The 25583-nt window shown below is 39.6% G+C and overlaps 1 protein-coding gene across 2 annotated transcripts; it reads right to left on the bottom strand.

Annotated features, from left to right (window-relative positions):
• Positions 1–7684: 7684 nt before the first annotated feature.
• Positions 7685–10794, bottom strand: LOC121894479. Of its 2 annotated transcripts, XM_042407094.1 has the most exons (4): positions 10197–10794; positions 9774–9891; positions 9499–9678; positions 7685–8180 (listed from the first exon to the last, which is right to left on the bottom strand). In XM_042407094.1, exons 1-4 carry the CDS (start codon positions 10274–10276, stop codon positions 7920–7922), a joined length of 639 nt encoding a protein of 212 aa, XP_042263028.1. In that variant the 5' UTR covers positions 10277–10794; the 3' UTR covers positions 7685–7919. The 2 variants fall into 2 exon arrangements, 1 of the variants encoding a protein (XP_042263028.1); XR_006095544.1 differs by having other exon boundaries at positions 9499–9887.
• Positions 10795–25583: the final 14789 nt, after the last annotated feature.

The following is a 25583-nucleotide window of genomic DNA, read 5'->3' as shown; positions in this document are numbered from 1 at the left end:
AACACTTTAACTTTAGTTGTTACCTCATTTCACTACATGTACAGAAGTACTTTTAATATTTCTTCCTTTTTTATTCAAATTATGGTGGCAAGGTGAATTAAAAATTCTGTGTAACAAAATAATATAGCTTTCTTGAGCTTTCAACTGCATGGGATGGTCTTCCTAAGGAAATGGAGCTGGCTTAGTTGTATGGAAATTAGGTCAATTGGGAGATTGTAACTCCTTCCTCAGATAAAGGATCATCTCTGCCGTTGGATCCGAATGGCCTGCTGTGATCTTTCTCCAGCTGTCCACTGACTTTGTCCCACTGGGAAGCTTCTGGTGGTCCGTGATGAGTTAGTAATGACAGTCCTGGTCTTATATTGGGGCCGGAGTCTCATCATTCACCTCTTGTACATGTTGGCTACCTGGACATGCTCTATCCTCCACGTCAATGACAAGATGTTTTGATCAGTGTAGAAGGGGCTTCACCACTGTTCTTTTATGTCGTAAGTGGTGGTTGAATCACAAAAACTCCCAGCCAAATCACACCATGTGTTATATATGTATTAAACAGATTTTAGTACAGTAAAAACTCAAGTCATCTTTGGCAAATTTTTAAAGCTGTTCTGACAGATTCTGAAAATTAATCTGCAAAGCTGAACAACCACCTCTGAGATCATGGTGTGCACAAAATACTTTAATTATAGAGACATGATGTCTAAAGAAAGTATGTAGCGCTGAATGCTTTCCAAACCAAAACATGCAGTTTGATTGCTGTTCCTGTCCACAAGTAAAATCATTTTACTGCCCAGCACTGATTGCTGTGCGTAATTTGATTAATTAGCTCACAGCTGTGAGTATGATGCTATATTATTATTAAGTTATTTATCTTCTCAGCTTAATATAAAGCTTTATGCTACTTTTCTAGTTCTAATAAAGTTGTTTGATATCATAAAGTCTTTGCAGTCACCTGCTAATATATGCATAGCAGAAGAAGATGATGATGATGATGAATGGCTCCACTTATCAGGAGTCAGCAGAGCGGTAACAGGGGTTCTGGTGAACATGTATCATTCAGATGATCATCTTATCATGGAGACATCTTCTAGATGTGTAATAGACGGACAAGCAGGGAGAAATTATCATGCACACTCTGTCTGGAGCTCCTTCTTTTGACTTTTTTTCACAAATGAAGAGAAATTCTGGCTTTTAGTCTATGGCTCGGCTTTAGAGTGAAATAATGGCAGTTCGTTGCTGTAAGTGAAGGATGTTGATGTGTGCAGAGGGACAGAGGCAGCATGTGTCTTAAAAGCTCCCTCATGGTGCATGGTAACAGAGCGTAGTTTGTCAAGTAGACCACGTGGCTGTATTCTTGCAAATGCTTACTGTAAATATCCCTTTTTAGAGTATACTCAGCCAATTTTAGAAACCATTAACATCACAAAGAAGAAGACTTTTTTGCTTTATGGATCCTAAATGACTAACAATTATTCAAAGCACAACTCAGTGCTTACAGCCCCACTGTGCAATCAACACACACTGAAGAGGCCTTTTTAATATCATAAAGATATCTGAAAGATATCTTATGTGCTAACAGATTCCACCAAACAATCCAGTGGCTTTAAGCACTCCACAATCCATATGCGCTTTTCAAGAGCCACACGTAATTATCGACGGCCTTCACACACATCACAAGGTACACAAAGATTCACATTTGTTTGTGTTTGATTTAAGATTGTCAGCCATGCATGGATGCTTGTACACTGATACAGTTTATACAATGAGTCCCCCAATATGTCCCCTCATCCAGTGAGTTTCATAGAGGAAAACAACATAACTGCAACAGTTTTGCAGCTGTAATGCGGTATAAGAAGAAATATAAGGTGATTTACATTTCAGCACATTTTTCTAATTTTAGTACAGTAGTTTCTGCAGACAATTTGAATTTGCATTACTCGTTAACATAATCTTGAGTGTTTGAAAAAATTGACTATTCTTATGTACTCCAAGCTTTTATAATTATAGCTATTAGCTATTATAAATGAAACTTTCTGTCCACATATAGTTTGATAGACTCTGATATAAGCCTCTTGTATAAGTCCACCAGTCTAAATGTCTGTTAGAAGCAAATGAAAACTGACAAGGCAGAACAAAAGCCATTTTTTCCTGCTATCCAACAAAACACAGATGTGACTGGATTAGGAGGACGAGAAAATCTTAAACAAGCAATTTGAAGAGGAAATTATTTACAGCAAAGGCAGGCCGAGCAACTGCAGGGGATGAAGTGTTACATTTATATACACAGTCGCACCTGGCAAATCCAGTTTACTCTTTGTCACTCAGTGCTGACCATAGACCAGTTCAGCTGAAGCTACAACTGAGAAGTGAGAGAGTGGTCTCATGAATCAAAGAGGACTAATCATCTTTGTGTTTCATTGGTGTAACTGTATGTGAGCTCTTTGCATCCACAATGTAAAGTGAGAGCAGGACATAAATCAAAGCCGTGTATCCTACCAGAGCTTGTACACCTTGAGTTTTTTAATGAGGGATGACTACACATCCAGGTTTGTTTTGTTTTACAACAGGCTGAGTCCTGTCAGGGGAATGAAGTAACAAAGTTTCATTCAGTCCAATACTTTTTTTTAATGACCTGCAACACTCATGACATTCCCCGCAACAAAAACATTACACCTGCTAAACATCAAAATGCTAGAATTATCATTGTGAGCATGTTAGCATGCTGATGTATGCATTTAGCTCAAATACAGGTGCCTCACAGAGCCACTAGCATGGCTGTAGTCTTGTTAAGATGTTTAATGTGCTACAGCTGTCTAGTTAATTAGCTTTTTAGTCTGCAGACTGTCGACAGCGGCGCGTTTATTGAAGCCAAGGTGCAACACAAGACGTGACTTATTCTGTAGAAAAAGGAGATATTAGCAGGAAAGCTAATGTGGGTTTTTGTTGTTCAAAGTCATGGCTTTTGTTGTTTTGTGTAACTGCTGTCAGCAGATTTTTCATCAATGTGACTGTCTGTCTATGATACTGTAGAATGGCGACATTAGTGCACCATCATTAAAACAAGAATTTCTCCCTTTCAGATACAGAAAATGAAAGAAAATGCACCAATACATTTAATAAGCTTCATCACTGGAAATCCTTATGAACACAAGAAATGATAAAATACATTCAAGTTTTCTGTATCTACTCTAAAGTCAGCCAGAGATCATTATACAGTCTGAGTAGGTCAGCCATTAAGATAGATTCCACCCCTTTAAAAGTATTTCATTGTATCATGAACCAAAGAACAACAGACCAAATCACTCTTCATACATGGTAGGTCTCCAGCATGATTAAATGGATGTTGCATTTGTGAACCTTAAGGTGTTACTATGTGATTGGTGAGCCAACAAATTATACATACAGTACAGTGCCACTTGCTGAATCATCAGGGATTATATTTCACTAAAAACACACACACACACACACAGTCTGTCTTTAAATAGGAATGTGACTCAGAATAAAGAGCTTTTAGCATCACACATTTGGAGTTGAGCCAGACAGTCCTAAATGCATCACATTATGGACAAATATGCCCCTATAAAACAGTTTACTGGCATGCCACAGCTGTTTTAATGACTGGTAGAGGAATCAGGCAGACTTTATAAGCACTTGTGCAATAAGGGTTGATGGCGTTGTATAATAGCAGTCATAACACTTCTGTAAGCAAATTTCACAGGTAGCGTCATTTAATTAAGACTTTGGAAAGAGTAGAAATGGACTGTGTAAATGTGTGTGTGAGAACCTGTCAGCTGCTTGGCAATTTTCCCCTCAAGCTCCCGTTAATCTGAAAATGCAACACTGCAACACACTGGCACCTTCCCACTGAGAAACCCTCACTATGACACAGACAGACACACACACTCTAAAGACACACACAGTCCTTTTTTCATTCATGAACGCACAGCATGGGCACAAAAATTAACAGCTACCTGTGACAAGCAGCTGTGCCTGTGTGCTGGAAGCCTCCTCAACTTTAATCCTGTGATCACTCTTCCTCACAGCTTTGTCATGTCCCATCATAAACACAGGGGCCTTGCAAAGACCCAAATTATCTGTATTTTATGTACAGATAACAGCTTTAAAATGTGCTCTTCTATCTCTAAAATGAAGCTGCATCAAGACTGACATGTTCAACCAAATGGCGAATGAACCAAGACGACGACTCACCCAAACTCCAGTTGATGAATCTACTTGTAGTACAATGTTATAATTCATGATATGGTACATATTTGAAAGGACAATGAAATCTCACTTCAATTTCAAACAATAGCCTATCCCTAACTCTGTCTCTGACAATCACACAGTTGATTTTCAGCACATGGGATGAAGCTGGTGTTGTAGCTATACATACTGTAAGTATTTTTGCCCCATTTTGCAGAACTGAAAAAAAATAAACCCTCAAATATTTTTCTCTGACTGTAGCTACAGTGCATCCCATGCCACAATATAACTACAATATTGCTAAATAAGAACAGAATTAAACCTGCAATAATAAAAGATTTTTTTTGTCCACCTGGGGGCAGCAGAAACAAGCTGTGAACACAACATTGACATATTGGCACCTTTTAAAGTCATATGGCAAACAGCTGCATCTAGCAGATACAGAACAACATTATTCAGTCAGAATGGTGTTTCAGGTCACCCGCTGATTGAAAGTCTAAATTTCACTCTCCTTTTGCTCAGTTTTTGGTCTCTACCGACTCCTGAGGGAACTGTTTCTTTAGCTTCCAAATGTTCCACTATGTTCATCAGCTGGTTGCTATCTGTGTGTTTGCTGTTTGGTGCTGAGCAGGCAGTGTACGGTGGACTTTTAGAACTGTAAACAGCTGCCTGGTGTGGCTAAAAAATACTAAAAAAATGTGAGAGTAGTGAGAGTGAACCAAAACAGTAAAGTTTCAGCCGGACAGCTGAAACTCACTATAATGCTCCGTAAAGCTGAGAGGAGCTGCAGAGTCGGGTGATAATTCTCTCTAGGTTCATCACTATTAGTGTCGCCTCTGACATTACACATTATCATTTGATGCATTGTGATTATAAAGATATTGATTATAACTGCTTTAAGGAAAAAAAAAACGATGTCCCATATTGTTGCAGCATCTCATGTCATGTTACCTTATTTGACCCACTCAGAGATCATCTCTGTTGTGGCTGCAGCAGTGATGTAACTCTCCCCAGCTGTGAGGTGCCCTGTAAACCCAAACACTGGGCTCCTTGTTGTAACTGGCACTTGGAAATGTAAAACATCTCCAGCCTCTGCAGGGAAGAAGGAACCCCGGGGTACCCCAGAAGATAACAATTCCCCCCTCAATTATTCAGCACAGAGAAGAACAGAAAGTATAAGAAGTGTGTGATCAATTATTTACCCAGCTCCATGCATTATTGACTTGGCAAGCTGGAACACTTATTGGGACTCTTTTCCATGTTTGTCCAACAAAAACAAGGAAAACCGACAGATATAGCACTTGTATTTCTTTGAAATGTGCAGAGATCATTTTTGTGGGGTCAAGTCTTTGAGGGAGTCTTTGTGTGTGAATCTGTGCATGTGTTCTTGCTTTGATTGCCTTCAATTGCTGCACACTTTGCCAAGCTAATTTATTTTCCTCCCCGCATTGATTACCACTTGCTCCATGGCAGATCCAACACATGGGATGGCCTATCATCTCCATCATCAATATGCATGTCTGACTCTCCTGACCTTGAGAGGGTAAACAAACGAGACGAGAGCAAAACAACTTCCTGAGCACACTTCCTTGTTTGTTTCCTAAGGCTGTGTAATGATAAATAGCTCTTCCCCTGCGCGCAGTAGGTGTACTCATACAGTAACTGTGTGGGGTTGCATCACCAGGGATCCTGCCATGCTCAGCTAATGCGATTTGAGGCTGTGAGTTTAAAGAATTTCTAATGAGAGGAGCGTCTTCACAGCATATAAGTGTAAGCTTGAGGCACATGAAAAGGGGCGTCAGATTTGAGGCTGATGAATATTCTGCATGGCAACTGCAACTTTGACAAAGGCAAAAAAGAGTGACTTTTCAAGTAAGTTGTACCCATAGCACGTAAGCTTCGCAGCAAAGCACATTCTCTATTTATTACCAGAGAAGACAGGAGTTTAAGCCCACTAGAACAGCAACTCATACATTTTAGAGAAGCTTGGAGATGATGAGCCGCTGAATTATTATATTCCAGGTTAAAAATTGTCATTTCATAACAGTCTAACTTCTTTTTTGTCTGTTTCTCCCAACTTCATTGAAATTGCGAAGTAGTGATGAAAAGCAGGAAGGAGGAGGAGAGGAATTTGAGCTGTCCCCTCTGGCAGATAAGACTGTTTTTACAAGGCAAGTTAAGTTAAGAAGAGGACTTTCACACACATTAAAAAACACTATGGATGTTTAAACAAGCATATAGTGACACAGAATTGTTCAAGCCGAGATTTGACATGCATGTCCATTACATTACTGTTTGACCAAATTTCAATCATCACTGCTCCATGGAGATTAAAATTTATTCTTGCTAAAAATCTGTATATATCTCCTTGGTGTTTTGACTTTTGGACTTGTTTGGTCAAAATTGTACTTACCACATAAAGAAGAAATTTCAGTTTTATTTATTTTTCTGCTTTGATACCACCTCTACATAAATGTTCTTATGATTTTTCGGTGTCTAGTTTGGTGCAATATCTGTGTGGGCAGTCACTAGAATATAGTAGTTCAATAGTTCATTTCAATTCCAGAAGTCACAAAGACAGTTAAAAGTAGTAACATCACACTATAGAAACACTAACACATTACAAGTTAAAGTCCTACATTCAAAGTTTCACTTAAAGGGGACCCATTATACTTTTCCTTATTTTCTGTCATATAAGTAGAAGCTTAAATTGGAATTTATTATTAGGATAGCCCATTGAGATGTAGCATCTCATTTTCAAGGAGGTCCTAAAAACAGAAAATAACACATTCATACAGAGACATCATTACATAACACACATACACTACAAATACACAGATACAGACAGCTTGCTCACCATCTCCAACCCACACCCCCAACCCTCAGCAGTTGTACAAGAAGATTGGATACAAGTAATGACCCGAAAAATCAGATCAGTTTCATCAGTACAGAGAGCACTTGAAGCAGTTTATCTACTAATTGCAAATACCAACGAATGAAAAGCATGAACAGGTCGTTTTAAGATGACAGAATAAGGAAGTCCTGACGCAGGGGAGAGAGGTAATAGATCTAAGAAAAAGGAGAAGATCATTCCAGTCGGCTGGAGCTTTGTATTGAAGAAGCAGAAGTAATCCCTGTGAGCAAAAAGCACCGGCTTCAGACTGCTCTGAACGCTCGGTTTCCAATGTTTTTTTTCTACTTTCAGCCTGAGCCGATGTCAGCTTGTGACAGATTTCTTTATATGGTCATCTGCTCCACGCACAGCGCATGAGTTCACTGCTCCATTCTGGCAACATTAGGGCATTTTTCCATTGTTTTCGGGATAGTCGTGCCAAGCCATGACTCAAGCTGAGCTGGCACGCTGTGAGTGTTTTTCCATTACACAGCAGGGCAAAGTAAAATAAGTTGTTTACCTGTTGGAGGTGTGTTGGTTGTCTGCAGCTCTTCATCAAACATCATCATTACTGTGGCTGTTTCTGCTTTTAATATTCCTCCCTGCATTATTTCTAACTGATCCGCTGAACAAAGAGCTCCATGTATCTCCATATCTTGTTGTATCGCTCGGGAGGATGACCGGAAGGTGGGACAGATGGCCAGTGTCACTCTGGAGGGTGATCAGGAGGCAGGAAAGACAGGCGGAGTCGCTCAGGAGGGCGACCAAAAGGTAGGAAAGATGGCCGTTTGCACTCTAGAGGGTGACCAGGGGGCAGGACAGATCAGCAAAGTCGCTCCAGAGTTGAACCAGACAGGTGGAGCAGCTCTGGAGCATGACTTGGAAGCTGGCGATGTAGGTAGCGCTGCTCTCGAGACCTGTGACTGGGCAGGACCAATCTGGAGGTCGACCAGATGTCAGGACAGATGAGCAAAGCCACTTTGGAGGTCAACCAGACGGCTGTGGTGCAGGACTGAAGGCCAGTGGCTGGAGTGCAGGACCAGGAGTCCTCCCTGGAGTGCTGCAGCACAGGAAGTGAGGACCGCTGCAGCATAGGATAGTTATGTTGAATTTGTATTTGAAATTATGTTTCTGAAAGTTTAATCTAATCACATAATTGTTGCTTTAAACTTTTATTTCATGACTAGACATGTAGATGGTTTGAGAAGGGTGAATCAATAAAGGTTTGGTACGTTGATAAGAAAGATTTACATATTATGAAATGAATATATAATGCCGAACTGTTTTTATGTATGATTTTATAATATACTGGTACTCAAACTTAATTCCCCAATGTAGAAAAATAATTTACCATCTCAAGTCAAAGTCATCAACACCTAAAAAGTCCCCAGAACAAATAAATTGAATATTCATCAACAATTTGGCACAAAAATATTTAAAAAACACTCAAAACTCTGCCAGTTTTATCAAGACTAATAAAGATAACCTCAGAGGGATGTCCTTTGAGCTGGCTCCAGAAACTCATGAGCCAAGACATAATTCTTCTGTTAAGATGTGTCTTTTATTTGTTCTTCGACTAAGTATGCGCATATGTCAATCTTTTATTGGAACAAGTTTAGTTTGTTTTTGTCTTATTTGTAACCTTAAGGCTTGTGTTTCATGTGTAGCATTTATTTTGAAGTCACATCAACTCACATAGAGTTATCCACTACTGAATGAAGATTTGAGTGTAGTCAGATTAAACTTTGACATTAAACTAAGATTACAAGAAGCCAGCGAAAGCCTGAATCCTAAAGTTGAACTGTAACAATCACTTTGAAGAAGACAGCAACACTTAAACTGGATCTCGGCCTGCTTGCTGAGAGCAGTACGGCCCAAAGTGGGAGTTAAGCTGACAGAGACTCTTTCACAGCAACTTGAAACAAGGCTTAACCCCTCTTCACCGGTGGTTCAACACCTGCCTCCACAAAGACTTGCCCATGGCTTGATCTGGGCTGTACAACTACTAAACCTCACTGGTGACTCTACACCACTGCTAACTACGGCTCAACCCAAAAACTCTGGACCTGCTGAGACAACATCAACTACGAAAAATCTTTGTCAACTGTAAAGCATAATCTGGCTCTGTGATCAAGGGTTGATGTCAAATAATGTTAAAACATAATTTCTTTAGAGAAGTTAATTTGGCTTTCCCTTAGCATTCCCCATTGCAATACATTAGCCTCAAGTCACACACTTCGGCATTCTGAGCAGATGAATGTCTGCTGGGTTCATGTCTTTGGCCAGACCGTACTGTTACATGGGTCAGAGCAGGCGACCCCAAGTGCAGACACAGCTGGGAGAGAAGGACATGATAGAAACAAGGTATTTATCATAAAGGCTGGGGAATAGGGAATGCAGACCTGGGCAAGCTTGGGCTGGTAACTGGGGAACTGGGGCTGTGGCTTAGGCTGGAAGCTGGAAACCTGGGGTTGAGGTTTGGGCTGAAAACTGGGAACATGGCAGGATCCAGGGCAGGGAAGGAGGGTTGATGAGACGATATGAGGGGCTGGAGACAGGGGCCGGAGACTGAGCAGATGGAACTGCCAGAGAAAAGGAGACAGCGATAGGAAAGTGAAAAACAGGTAACAGCAAGAAAACAGGTACGTGTGAAAACTGGCTCAAAGTGTAGACTGACTGATGCAGAGGCTACGATCTGCCAGACGGGAAGTGAAAGGGCTGAGTATTTGAAGAGGGCTTGATTACTGAGATGAGGTGCAGCTGATGTGACTCTGCTCTGACTCCAGCACACCTGTCTCCATTCACACAACCACACACACAGGGAGATAGAGGGAAAGAGCCAGTAGCAGCAGGTTAGGGAGACACAGGATGGTGACAATCATTATAATTTATTTTACCATGCACAAACAGTTAAGAAAATTCAAATATCAGTTTGACTTTAATATACCATAAACATCATAAATGAAGTGTTAAGACAAATATCCATAACAGTCTAAATTATGAGATCAATCACAATTTAATCAACCACATTTAAGAATGAATGCACTGAATGCTGCAGTATACAATCTCTAACATAATGACATTAATAAAAATCACTCACTCTGCTTTAAAGAGGCTTTCACCAGAGATTTCTGCCGTAGAAGCAAACAGGCTCCAACATTCACCTTCCTCGTCTGGCATGCAGCCCGGGGTTCTGAAACAGCAGCGTCCTGTGGGAGGTAATCTCTGCTGGGAACCCAGTCAGAAATCACACTGTCAATTTTACACATAGCGTGGGCCACATTGAATCACACCAGGCAATTTCAGAGTTGACTCCCTTGTAACCAGTGTTTCTGCGGTCGTAATTGGATAAGTTGTCAGCTGGGGCTTCATGAACAGAGCTGGGTCTTACTGTACCTGCTGTTGTGTGTGTTGCATGTGTGTATGAGGGCTTACATACATGTTGTATGCTTGTGTTTATGTACTGTATGTGTTGAGCAGAGGCATGTCCCAGTGCACTAAACATCTACTACACTTTGGATCATTCTGCTCTGTTATAACTCATTGTTTTTAATTTTTCCTGACAGTCAATGTTTGTTTCTTCTAACCATTATCACAAACGTCCCCCAGCCTCAACCAAGTGGTTATTTTAACCCAAACTAGGATCTTTATCTAACTCTAACCAGTTACCAACCAACTTGTTGATTCATCTGACAAACATAATAAACAAGAGAAAAGAATACACCTTTGCTTTCTTCCGTGTCCATTGAGGTAATGAAGACCTAATTGAGAATTTGAGAGATGTAAATTTTGGATGTGGGGTTTTTATTACCAGGTTTCTAGCAGATGTTCTTCACCAAGACGGTTAATGTTCTGTGTCAGATTCTCTAATTCATATTCATCTCAGTGGATGGACAGTGGGAACATTCATAACCAGATGAAGATGATTAATAAATTCACCAGATGTGATCCAGGTTGGAAATTATCATCTTTGCAGGGTGCTGGGCCGTTGAAGTATGAGAACATCTTGTTCTACTACTTGTGTAGTTCTACTAAGATTTGACTGTTGAAATCTTATCTTTCTACACTGAGGTGGGTTTGACTTGAACCAACAAATGTTGTATGTCTCCATCGTCAGCAGCTGAACACAACATCATTAAAACTCGATGGGTAATTATTAAGATGATGTGAATGCTATTTTAAAAACAGATCTTTGACATAGGCCTTTAGAGAGTTGCGATTTTCAGTTCAAAGACGTGAAAAAAAGTGAGAATGAAACACCAACCTTCCTATAATTAGAAGTGATATACATGGTGTTATACTTGGTTCTTACCTTCTGTTTAGTAAACTAATTAGTAAAACTGCAAACTTAAGAAACCATTAAAAAAACCATAAATCATTAGAGCCTTTGATGTCATCTTGTGCATGGCTTTCATATTTACTCTTATTTCATTCTAATAAATGTTTAGTTAGCTGTTTCAGGACATCTGATACCTCTCTGCACAATTCAGTGATCAAAAAGAGCATATTACTTTCAACACTATGTGAGTTGTCACCAAGTAAAGGTAAGAATTTCAGACAGCCAGTCAAAGAAAGTAGAGCAGACAAATAAAGCCGTCAGCATCTTGAAAAGGAAACTGCCGTCGTATTGCATTAGTTTGTCTGTTTTGTCACTTTCTTCAAGTTTTGCTGTGGGTGCAGATGCAGAGAAATGTTGTAGCTGCTGGTGGAGGCGACAGAATTTCTTTATACTGTGAATCTGACAGATAATCTCAAACATATAAAAAGTGAACTTAAAAGATCACAAGTCTGTTTGGCTTTAGCCTTTTTTGATGTCCTCAACTTGTGCCTCTTTTGACTCAAGCAGTTGGTCTACTTCAGGTAGTGAGAATATGAGCACACTACATATGTATTGGCAATTTGTGGCATCATCATACTCTCATTTTTACCTAATAACCATTTGTGATCAAAACATGGTCAATCAAAAAAGAAGAACTGGGAATGAGCAAACAATGTTTGGGTATTTTTAGCCACATTAACAGAATAGCTTGTGGAATGGCAATGGCTAGCGGAGCATTAGCCGCAGCATGGCCGGAGGGAAGCACAGCCAGCTAGCCAAGGCTAGCCTCCCAGCTAACGTTAGCCCCGATTCTGCATGTGGATCCAACCAGAGCACTGAGCCCTGGTTTGTTATTCAAGTTAAAGTGGGAAGAAGCAGCAGGTCTGACGAGCAGCTTGAGTGAAGTGGAGCCTGCGGAGGAAGCACCGGGACCGTCAGAGTGAAACAGTCCATGGAGGGAAGCACAGTGAGGCAGCGGAGGAGAAGGCAACAAATCAGCCTCTCATAATCAGCAGAAATGGCCGATGCTGATATTTCATTTTAGAGCTTTTATCGGCCGATACCGATGACGTGCTGATAATATTGTGCATCCCTAATAAAGAGAACTGGATACAGCGTCGGAGGTGGGGCCCCGTTCGTTCCTATGAAAGTTGCTCAGTGGCGCATGAAGCCAAAAAAGTTCAACTCTGTTGGCTTGCTTAATTCTATAAGAATGAAATAACATGAATCTCTTTATATCTTGCAGCAAAAATAATTATTAGCCAAAACACCCCGAGCAAATCACATAGGCATACAGCGCCCTCAGCCTGAGTCATGTACATCTGGGCTCTATTGCACCCGACTCAGATGACATCCCCTAGTGCATTGAGGCAGCAATCGGATTAGACATGGTCTTGAGAAGACAAACATAACATGTTAAGCTCTATCCCAAGACTTCCCCTTTAGCCATCATCTTCATCAGGTGCCATTGTCCCTTATCTCCTTCCCTCAGCGTCTGTCCTCCAGCTCTGCTCTGAGGCCACAACACTCGCAGCCAAACCAATTTATCCACATCCAACAATCCAATCACTTCCACAATGTATCTGTGTCAATGTCACAGAGAGGGGAAACTGATGTCCAGTGATCTTTGAAATGCAATGGATTGCTTGGAGGAAATAATTGAAATGCACACTATAAATGGCTAATCTGACTGATGGCGGTAAACAGCAGTGAAACGATTACTTCATCACCTGCTCGGAACTAAAAATGAAGATACAGCTTTGTAACAAGCACCACCTCGATGTTTTACAAACATCTTTTTTTTCACAACTCATCCCCCTGTATTGCTTTTGAAGTCCACGAAAACCCTACAGGGGAGAGACCATATCGATTTCTATGATGGCTGCCTGAGGAGTACTAGGTTGTAATAACAGCTTGAAGGCATGTCCTGGCCTGACTCCGCTACCCCTGCAATGCATACCGAGATGAGCAGGGCACAGGGCAGGAGGCACATAAATAATTCACTGTGATCTCACTTTGGCCCACATGTAATTTAGCTTGTATCCCCAATTGCTCCACCAAAAGACAGAAAGTGTTGTTTTACACATCCGAAGGGGAATGTCCACGGTGATTTGAACAGGAAGCTGTGCTACCTGCCTCCAGACTCAAGGCAGGCTATAGCAGGAAAGAGGTGAGAAAACTGTTAGGCTAATCAATATTCATGTAACACATGGGGCCGTGCTGCGGGGGGGCGGGTGGGGTCACAGCATGACTGAACAATTAAAGCATTCATAGCAGGATGCAAACTAAATAATCTTCCCCTAAACTACAGATGCTGACTACCTATCATTACTCATAGTCTCTACCGCCGGAAAAGAGCCACAATGCATATGTTGGTTCGGAAAAAGGTTGTAGACTACATGTTTCTCTCTGTGTAGTACCAACTAGTGACTGTAGTAACACAGAGCATCATATAATTGGCAATGGAAGTTAAATCTAAAAGATCTAACAAGGCACTGTAGTTATGTTAGCATTAGCTAATTTGGCATCAGCTGTGTCACTCATGCCTTGCAACCATTGGCTCATTCAGCGGCTGTGTGGCTTTCAGCTTACTCATAAAGTCAAATCATTATTATCATTATTCATGTTGGTGTTCACTGCGGCTATAACCTTACATGCCAGTGCTGTTTGCCTCTCTATCTACTACCCCAACCTCCTGCTTATGTGGTACAGTTTTGGTATTGTTGATTTCATTATAACTGAGTTTTATCTCCAGATAAAGTGGTTGAGATAATCTTGTTAAACTGTTGCCTTCTTTACAACATGTCTGATTGTCTGACTGCACCTGTTTCTTGCCCCATTGGGCTCTCTTGTAGTGATGTTGCAGTGTTCCCAGATTTCAGCAATTACATTGTTGAGTACAATGTTAGCCTTACTAATAGAAATGATGGTCAAAGCTATAAATACTAATAAACCGACAATGTTTTTAAGCACCCAAATGGAATCAGTATGTATTTGTGCTTTGATCCTGATCCTGTTGTTTAAATTCAGTTGAGCACCCAAACAAAGCCTGATTAGCTTAAGGCTGCAACTCCTGCACCATTTGTCATTGGATCCTGAACCTCGTACTCAGCAGGAGACTGTGTGATGGTGGATTCTCTGCTGTTTGTTTGTGTTTTAGTGTGACAAGCCACGTGTTCTTTTCTGTCCTCAACTCACTTTGCTTCAATTACTGTACCTCATGAATCTTATTATCCCCATCAAGGTGATCAAGTTTATCAATGACACCATATTCATACATTTAACTCAAAACTGACTGTCCATTCCTTACACCATATTTAATGTACATTGTGTCCAATTTTTTGGAAAGGGAGCGTGTATTTAAGGCTGATAAGACTTATGCATTTCTATATAAATATCCTACTTGTGCTTAAAAAAAAATCAAGATGTTAGTGTGAGGACTGACTTATGAACCCAAAGTCAGTTTTCCAATGGTAATTAACAGCTCTTCTGGGAACATAGTAAAGTCATTTAGTAGCCATCTGCAAAAGCTACAAATCTAATCAGTAGAGCCCAACAGAATGTTATTCTTTCAACCTCAGCTGCTCAATTTGTCAGATCCAATCTTTGCCCAATTTTACTCATCTTTCATTGAAAGTCAGTGGTGCTGCTAGGAAACTGCAGCCCTGCCAGTGCTGCTCTGCTAGAACAATTACTTGACTCTGAATGTGTCATTTTGGTGTTTATGTTACATCTAATGCCAGACTTCTTAAGAGGAGTCTTGCTCTGACACATGTATGATAGCAAGAATAATTCAAATTAAAAATACAATAATAGAGCTCTTATTTTTCATTGTGTTCTTGGACTAACAGAGAACAGGCTGGTTATCCTTTTATCTTATGATGTCTTTTTCTCAAAACTTGCTGTAACATTCCTGAAAAGTTCTTTAACAGATTTGGTGTTCTGAAATCTTCACATTCTGTTGTGTTTTTGTGGAGATATTTTAGTATAAAGAGGGCTTACAATTAATCAATCAGGTTTTGCTGCGGGCAGAACAAACTATCTTTACAAAGTCTTAAGGTTTGATTATGCAAAGGAGATCATTTTTATGTTGTGTTCTGAGAAAATGGGACTTCCAATTCTGAGAGGAGCGCTGTGTGGCTCTAAAAGTTTAAAGTCAAGTCAAGTCATGTCAATTTTATTTCTATAGCCCAATTCAAATGAGGAAAAAGTCCCTAAAAAATCCCAGACAGATGTGCAATAGATGTTGTGTGTAAAGAATAGATCAAGAAAGACAAATTACAGAATACAGCATTGAACAGGATAACAAAATTATAATGGATTTATAATATATGTGAAGAATCTGATGAAGAGGAGGCCAGAAAGCTTCCATGTGCCACCAGAACAGAATAGGACATGAGACACATGATAGGAGGACAGACTACACATGCACACAGGGGAGATTCACATAACATCATACACGGGAGAAGAGACAAGAAAAGACATTATTCACGCAGGAGAGAAAGAGAGGGATAAGGACATCATTCAGAGAGAGAGACATGAGGTTGAACTTCTGGGGAACCAGATCCAAAACCTCAGGAAATGGCACCGACAGCCAGGGAGGCAGAACAGTTCCAGGATGGGTGCTGGTCCAGCAAGAGATGCCTGAGAGAAAAGAGAGGACAGGAGGAGAAAACAGGGAGAGAAGAGAGAGGGGCACACAGCTCGGACACTCGTGCTTGTGGAGCAAATAAATATAAAGATAGAGAGATGGTTTTCAGAACAGTTGCAATAATCAATAATCTCGTCAGTAGGACAGTACTTAATAAATTTATTGAGACAGAAATTGACCCACCGTGCAGTAAGGTCATGAAGTACTCAACTGAAGGAAACTAATTTTAGGTTAAGGCAAAAAGATGAGTTTTAAGTTTAGATTTAAAGGACTCAACAGACTCCGATTTTCTGATGTCAGCAGGGAGGTTGTTGACTTCTTTTTTTCTTTCTTTGGGTACACACAGGAGCATTTTGAGAGCGGAGAGCTCAAGGTAGAATGTGAGGTTTAAGGAAATCAGACAGGTATGATGCTCAAGTATTTTTGCAAGACAAGATAGTTTTGAGCTTGGATGATAATTATTTAATTCAGATTTGCAACCACCTTTAAGGAGAGGAAGACCATAGGCAGTTTTCCAAACTGTAGGAATGATGTCAGAGGTAATGCTGAGATTGAAAACATGTTATATAATTGGAAAAAGTTGTGCTGACAATTTCAAAGCAAATGGATCCAGTTTGTCATCACCCATTGATTTTCACGCATCAATATTGCACAAGGTGTCAGCTACTATCCCACTGGAGACAGGAGATAAGCTAAGGAGTGGTTTACTTCAGTAGTAGTATTAAGGAAGGATGACCTATGTTCCTCCACACAACCGTTAGGACCAACACTAAGACTGTCAAATAACTGACAAGATGCAAAATGACTGTTACAATAGCGCAAATTTCATGGCTATCAGTTATCTGAGTAAGACCATTAACAACTTAGGCAGGTAGATCAGTGCTGGTATTATTAGTTTTATTAATTTTCCAGAATTTACTGAGGTTTTAAGAGGAATTAGTAAAAGGGTGCAGGTAATAGTCTGTTTTGGGTTTTCGAGAGATGTTGTTCTTCAACTTTGATAAGGTGGCAAGACACACACAACCATCACATGAGTAGATAACAACTTAACTCTTAAAAACAACTTCAAATCTACGTCCAACGACTAAAATCCTTCAAGTGGTTAAGAGATATAGTTAAAAACGACCAAATTTAGAGAGTGTGTTGTAAATATGTGGTTAAAAACTGTATAAAAAGCCGATTTCTGACAGAGCTTCTGGCAGATACACACAAACGCCTCCTGTCCGCATGACGAAGTGTCCCTGGGTATCTTGCCCAGGGACATTTTGACATGCTGACAGGAGGAGTCGGGGATTGAACCAACGATTTTTTGTGGATGATCCACTCCACCTCCTGAGCCACAGCCGCCCATGTACTAATTATAATTTTCTTTCTATTGATTATACTGAGTTGTCTGTGCACAATAAATTATTTAAAGCTACATCCATTTATTGGACCACTTGAAGGCAGCAAGCTGTAAATGCAACATAAACATATCACATCATAAAATTGTTATGATGAACATGTTAGCAAACAGCTGACTGTTTACATATCTAGCATATACAGATATATAGTTTGTGAGAGCAGTGAGACTGAACCAAACTGTAAAGTTGCAGACTGCAACACTGAAACAATGAGCTGAAAGACACCGAAATGCTCCATAGAGCTGAGGGGAACTGCAGAGTTATGTGATAATTCTCTGTGGGATCATGACCATGAGCAACACCTTTCATAGTACAGTCATTTGATCTATTGTTAAACCTTCATTAATTCATTTGAAGTTGTGTTTGTGTCCACCTGATATTAATTTTCCTTTTATCTCTGTTTTGGTCTACACCAAATCCAAAGGGAAACATCTGTCTTTTTAGCTGCTAAATTGTCTGTCTGTACTGTTGTAAAGTTGTGGACTGGAAACTAAAACTGAGAGTTTAAGGGTGTTAAAACTGCGGTGCTGGTTGATAATTCTCTGTGGGTTTATCACTATGACTATTTTCATACTACACATAATAATTTGATCCATTGGTAATATAAGCATATCAATCTTAGAATTTATTGAGGTTTGTTCCATTATAAAATTTACAGGGAACTTGACTCACGCAAGGCAACTCTGAATATGTAATTAAAACTGATGACATAATATCCAACAACGAGTTTACTGATTTGACATGAAAATGTCATCAATAAATATTCTGCACTGGTCATACACCAGAAATAAACTCTTATCTCTGCTAACAGGTGTGCACTTGTCACATCAGTCATCACCATGCGGAATAAAAACATGTTAATGCAGTAACATTTTATTGTGAGTCAGAAATTAAATCAGATTATCAGTTCATCAGGTAATTGGTTTTAATAGTGGCACAACAATAATTAAGAATGATAGCACTGTTGATCTAATACACATAGCTAATGTTGGCATAAACATGTAACTCTGTGTCATTGTAAAAGGAGGGAAATCATAGCTTATGAATAAACAAGTCTAATATGAGCTCTGCGGCAGATTGTTACACAACAACTTTGAAAATCCTGGAAATCAGTTTATTCATGCAGCTTCGCAGCGGGGAGCGATGCTTGACATGTTCACTGGAGGAGAGCAAACTTGTGCGATATTTTTATCTGATCAGCTTTGTTGTGGTAAAATCCCCAGTAATTGATGACAGAGACGTGTTCTCTCCAGCAAATCAGTTTAAAAGGAGATGACGGATGAAGACAGAGTTTGCTGGGAAAAAGCGGCTCATCAGTCTTCCCTCTGCCAGGGTGACGGGGGCATGAAGCTGTCATTTTCATTCGCTCTGCTACTTGCTCTTCTCCTCCGTTCACAACTCAATCCACACCAGCCTGCTCCAGTCCACCCTAATGCTGGATTTGTGCTCTGATCTTCAGACAGTTTTGAAATTCATCCTACATATGATTCTTGCATTGCAATGTCTTTGGCTAGTTGTCAGATAATTTCAATCATTTTAGAAGAAATATTTTGGGTATCTAAACTGATGGATAGTTTCTAAGTAGGGTTTTAAGGCTTTCGTGGTGTCTTATTTTTGAATTTTTATGCTCTGAGAATCCATATTTTAAGGATTAAAATAACAAGAAGTTTATTGCTTTATATTTTACATCATCACATTCTCCCATACTGCCTGTTTTACAGAACCTTTCATTTCACAAGCAGGTCTAACTACAGTATGTTGCAATTGTTAGACAAAACTGTGCAATATAATGACTGCTGTTTCTTTCGATTAAGTCCTCAAACCAATAAAGCATTTATTTAAATTCTTCCAACCTGCATTTGTCTCCTGTAGTCCGTACTAGCATATAAACGCCAGCAAGACAAGGGAGATGTGTTAGACCTCTGCAGGAAGATGCCCCAGACTACATGGGTGAACATCCAGGGATGGATATTGAGATGGGTGGGAGCAAACAAATAACTGGGTGTTCACCTCAACAATAAACTGGACTGGTTGGTCAACACAGAGGTCCTGTACCAAAGGTGCCAAAGTCGTCTCCATATGCTGAGGAGACGAAGGACCTTTGGAGTGTGCAGGACACTGTTAAGAATATTCTGTGATTAGATGATTCTATGATTGCATCAGCAATCTCCTACGCAGTAGTCTGCTGGGGAGGTGGAAGCATGGAGGGGGACAGAAAAGACTCAGTAAACTGGTTATGAGGGCTAGCTCTGTACTGGACTGTCCTCCAGATTCCATAGAGGAGGTGGGTGAGGGGATGATGTTAGCTGTTGTCAGTTGTAGGCAACACCTCTCATCCCCATGACACTGTGGGGGCCTTAAGCAGCTCTTTCAGCAACAGACTGCTGCACCCACAGTGTAAGAAGGAATGCTGCTGCAGGTCCTTCATCCCAACGGCAGTCAGACTTTTTAACAGTAGCGTACTATAACACTGTTGTTGGCTCTGTCACCATCATGCACAACTTATAACATCACAGCTACTTAGCACAATATAGCTCAGCAATATATCTTATTCATTCATTTATCATTTTGTCATTTATTTATCACCATATTTATCTTATGTTTCATCTTTGTGCAACAAGACCTTATGCCTTTTTTTTTTTTTTTTTGGCGCAATTATCCAATTTCCAGTGCAATATTTTAGTGCATTACTGCTGCAGGTCATATCTGTATATGTGATAGGTGTATAGTTTATATAGTTTTTGTAGTTTTATTTTTTATTTTTTACTCACTCAGTCACTCATTCTTTTTCTTCTGAGTTACCGTAACAAGTGAATTTCCCCATGGGTATCAATAAAGTTTCATCATCATCATCATCATCATCATCAGTATCAGCATGCTCTCTTCCTGTTCCCATTCACCGTCCAGGCTTTACAAGCTTTCTGTAGCTGGGGAATAATATTGGAAGCCTAATATGTTTATATTCAGCGATTTAACTTGATAAGAACTTAATACCTCTGGACTCATGCTTGGTTTTATGGGAGTTTATCAGAATCCTGCATGGAAATTGAGTATTCCTGTGAAAATGTGGTGTAAGCCTGACATTATGTGCCTCATCACACTTATCACTTATTGTGCTATACCTGCCTGTTGGTGGAACGAGATTAACATTTGTGTTCAGAAAATTGATATGAATTTGATCACCTTCTAGGACAGTGGTAGCTTGACAGTGATTGACAGCTGAGGCAGGAGATACACCTCTGTGAGAGGATGAAAACACATAACATGTGACATTCACTAAAGGTCAACCCCTCACCTTGACACAGTGCAGGTGCAGACAACAGATGGAAACATAAAGACCAGCAGGAAGACAACCTCTGTATGCATCCAAACACAAACACATACATGCACACAATCAAACACTATGCTGATGCAGGCTTACAAAAGCTGGGTCTTTATTTCACAGCCGTTGCTTGACTACAGCGGCTGCACAGGCAGCTTCATCAGGCTCTTTGTGGCTGTGCCGCAGGATTTCTAAGGGGATGGCAGAGGTCAGGAAAACAGCTGGAGAACTCAAGATTCACCACATCCTGCAATACCTCCGCTGGTGCCAAGCCTGCCGACCACTGATCTCTTTATAAATTGTACCTCTTCTAAAAAGATGTGATAACAAATATGTGAAATTCATGGCATAAACATATCAAACTCAGATGAATTATTTGTTTTATTTTGCAGTGATGTAGTAAAATAAAGCCTGAATAAAACCACAGTCTGTAATGTGTGATATCACTTAATGACACTGCTGGATAAGAAGCTTTTCTTCACGGGTTTTGTCGGGGTGTATTGTAAATTTGGCTCGGTCAGCAAAGGATCAGCACAAGTTTCCCTATTCACGTCTGTGGCTGGCTGAAAGCAGCCCCGTGAATAATCTGGATAAATAATGTACACTAAGTGGCAGCCCCTGCCTGCCAGCCTGCCAGCTGCAGCGGAGCCTCCCCTGCATCCAACCAAGGAGCTGATTATTCTGGAGCTGTATGGTCTGGTCTACGTCTGGTGTTGCTTTGAATTTCACCTGATCAGTTAGATTTCTGTTTTAAATATGCTTCTTCACCTGTCAACTACAGTGCATCATTGCAAGTTGGATAAATATGCATCTGATAGAGACACACTGGTGCTGCTGCTTGTCGACAAAGTGCTGAATCATAATATGTCTGGTATTGACAACCTGGGCTCTGACCTTGGGAGGTGTCTACCGCTACCTGATTGATGGCAGATAGATGCCAAGCACAACAAAGATAGAGTGATCGATCCGTCCGCGACTCGCCAAGCCCTCACTGATCCCAGACTCACTAAACTGTCACAGTGAAAAGGAAGTCTCATATTACATTATGTTGTCATGTTACACTGCATTATTTTTGCATTTTTCTATTAGAATGTAAATTAAGTATTTTATTTAACTTTGCAGACAGTAATGACACTGGAAAACTATAAATTAGTGTTGGTGTGTGATTTTGCAAAAGTGATCAGTTACATGTTACATTTAATAAAAATAAAACTTTATATATAAACCCTGTTGCAATGTACAGTGCCTTTACGGAGTCTGTGAGAGGTGGAAGATTGATATTAAACTGAAGTTGTTCAGTTGCGTCTGCATTCTTTGTTGTGTTGAAGATCATGACAAAAGCTTGGCAGGAGGGATTATCGTACTTACTGATCCATTTTCCAGACAATTGCCCACGGCTCTCCAGTTCTCATCCTTTATTTCCTCAGTTTGAGACTCCGGGAGGTGCTATAGGATGCCTTTGGCAGCCAAAAATATGACCTTAAGAAATCTTTTATTCCAAGTGAAATCTGCAGTTTAAAATAAACCCCAAAAAACTGAGCCATGACTCCATGGTATTTTGTGTTATGTATTAGTGTTTTGCTTTTTTAGTATTTGGACTGTATTTATTACTTTTGTACTCTTATGCCATTTATACTTAAGTTTCTTGTTACTACTTCTGTTATACACGTTACTTGTTTTTATATGTTACATCAGAAATTTTCAAAGAGGAAGGCGGGCCTCCCCAGAGGAGCTCCAAACAGTTTCAGGGGAGGTTAAGTGAATGGAAGTGAAAAAATATTACATTAGTTATTATATTAGTTATCAAAAGGAGATCACATACAATAGCCTAAATGTGTGTGATTTGGTTAAACAGATAGTTCAGAGATACAGCAGTTTTGGGAAATTTTACTGTTTCTCACCCTTTCCCAGAGTCAGAAATTAATAAATGCCCGAGAACAGACTTTTTTATGTATTTGGTGTAGTCTGAAGTTATGTCAAACAGCAATATTAGGTTATCTTGGCTCAATTGTTGAGTGTCTATGGGATCAAATAACATAATCGTGATCCCATAGGCATCCAGGAATTGAGCAAAACTAAGCAATTAAACTAAGGGGGTGGGGGCTTTTTCTAAGCTTTGTCTGAGGGAGGCCCACAGTCTCAGACTTTGAAAACTCCTGTGTTACATGTCCTTATGCTGCTTTTTTGTTTTGATGAGCTACACAATTTTCTACTCTGGTGGACAATAAAGTGCTATTCTATTATATTATAATCACCCCTCATTACAATCTAAACCATAATAATACATTACTTGTGCTTCCTTGTTCTACATGACAGCACTGACATCTCATGGACAAAGAACAAACCTGCATGAGTGATAAAAAAATACACACATTCAAAAATACAGTTAAATTTATTTTTAAATAGCTGCACATTGGAAGTTCTACAATTAAGCCCCTGTTCACTTAGCATACAATTAATATACAGTCAAACTTAATAAATCATTAATCAAAATTTATATTTAATATAATAGTTAGTATATGTTATATGATTTAAATCCTTGGCCCTTTCACTTTACGAGTCATAAAGGTATGTGGTGAAGCTCCCTCTTCAAGAAGTGTCTTCAGTGGTTCAACCATCCTTTGATATGGAGGCTCGTCTAAAAAACATTTTGAGGGTTGTGAGTTGGCTATCTATATCTGGTGGTGTGGGCAAATAATTTCCTCTAGAGGGCACTCCGTTCTTTTGTTAAACAATGTAGTACACTGTACAAGATATGGTTGATTCACTTCAACAGACAAGACATAGCTGAGAGTAATTGATTGTAGAGTACCAAGACACTGTTGCTGATGAGAACAACAACTTCATTCATTGTATTTACAGAACCAGAACAATGTCTTTACAGGTTTTCGCCTCTTGACCACAAATCATACATATTTACTCCATTAGCCTACATGGTGTGGTGTTTTAGATTTAAAATTTTAGATTTTAAATGTGTGTTTTCTACCTTTAAGGCTACCACTGGATTTAATTCTATACAGTATGAAACTTGTCGGCAGAGACTTGAAACTTGAGGCTTGAGGTTTATTGCTGTAGGAGGAGACTTCTTATAAAAGACTGTGCTGCATTACCACACAACAATGATGTAGCTTTAATGAATAATAAATACAGATATAATGATAATGGATTACCAAGGTGAAACAGGCCTCTGCACAGCACTTTGTGTGCAATTGGACCTCTGTTCATATGGGGATATTTATACAGCAGACTATTTTATCCAATTTATTCTAATACAAATGTTCAGGGCCAGTGCAGGAAATACTGTTGTGTGCTCTTTATGTAGCAAAGCAAAAATGGTGGATAAGCATTCAACTTTGATCTCAGAGACCTGACTTTGTGTCCCACAAGTGTCTACTGCTTTTGTTGTCATGCATCAGAGGTCTTTGTCTCAGCACAGTGTGTTACATATCAGGCCTTCTGTCATTGTTGGCTGTTTCCACAGTCCAGTTGAGTCGCGTCTGAGCTTTTGTGCTTGTTGCTAACATGCGCTTTACATTCAATATATATCAGGCATGGATTGTGGTTTGGTCTGCTGCATCCTCGAGGGCAATGCCTGCTGTATTATTAGTGTCTGTTCAAGTCATGTTCTCATTTTTTCTTCACTTTATAATCAACCCATTAACATTACAAAGTATTTTCACTCAAAACATGAAGTTTGTATGACAACAACTGCTGCTCTAGTTGCTCTGGCTTACACTTCTCTACAAAGCCTGGACACATTTTGTAGAACTGTACCAAGATACTATAAGTACAGTATATTTACTGCATGTTTATCTGACAGTAGTTCAAAATTTCCAGTATGGTCCTTTAAGGCCTTTATCTTCAGACAAAAGCAAAGCTGTCAATCCAAAGCTCACCATGTCCTATTATTGTTAATACAGAAGTAGATGATGTTTGTGGTTTTTCGTTGACTCTTAAGATTTTCATGTTATTGATCAAAATTTTATTAAATGTACTAGTCAATAAAAGACAAAAGCTGGACTTGCTCTGTGCAGTCAATGGTTTCTTGGTGGAGAACAAAACATAACCTGCATTTCACCTGAAATGTCAGGGAACAAGCTATGACCCATTATTGCTCTGCCTGATCCCTGTGATGTATGAGATTCATCAGTCACACCTTATCATTTTAAATATAGCACCTACTTTTGATTTAAACCCTTATTTAAAAAAAAAAAACAGACCACAATGAGCTCTAAGTATTAGGTATCATCCTCGCCACATGACAGATAAAGATTGTGATTATGTAATTGCTTTTCTTTGTGCTATGGGTGCAGGTCTACAGAGTGCAAAATGAGTTTTGCAAAGACAACGACAAAGACAATTTAATTTTATTATCTCAAATGCTTCCACTTTAGTCACATCAATTTAAGTTTGGTTAATCAGTGATTTGTTTTTGCTCCAAAATAGAGGATTAGAAAATAATTCTAATAAGTCAACCTTTTCTTCAAGCAAAGTAAAATCTGCTCCCATTTATTAATAAAGCACATTTGCAAGACAAAAGATGATTTAAAGGAGAGATTGAATGTGAGATACATTTTTGACAAAGCACTTTTACTTTTTCCTTAAAATGAGGTTTCCATTCCCTCAGAAGCATGCAAAGAAAGGCAATGTCTATGTACAAGAAATGATAAACACTGAAGTGGATGCAATTTGTGTAGCCGTGGTGATAGAGGATGGGGAGGGTGGAAATAACATCTCCTGTACCTACACACAAGCACTTCACTATTAGAGGCCAATTTAAGAATCTTTATCTC

The sequence above is a fragment of the Thunnus maccoyii genome, chromosome 3, assembly GCF_910596095.1.
Source record: "Thunnus maccoyii chromosome 3, fThuMac1.1, whole genome shotgun sequence".
Lineage (NCBI taxonomy): Eukaryota > Metazoa > Chordata > Actinopteri > Scombriformes > Scombridae > Thunnus > Thunnus maccoyii.
Note: the sequence above shows the minus strand (reverse complement) of the source record. Positions and strands in the feature narration are given on the sequence as shown.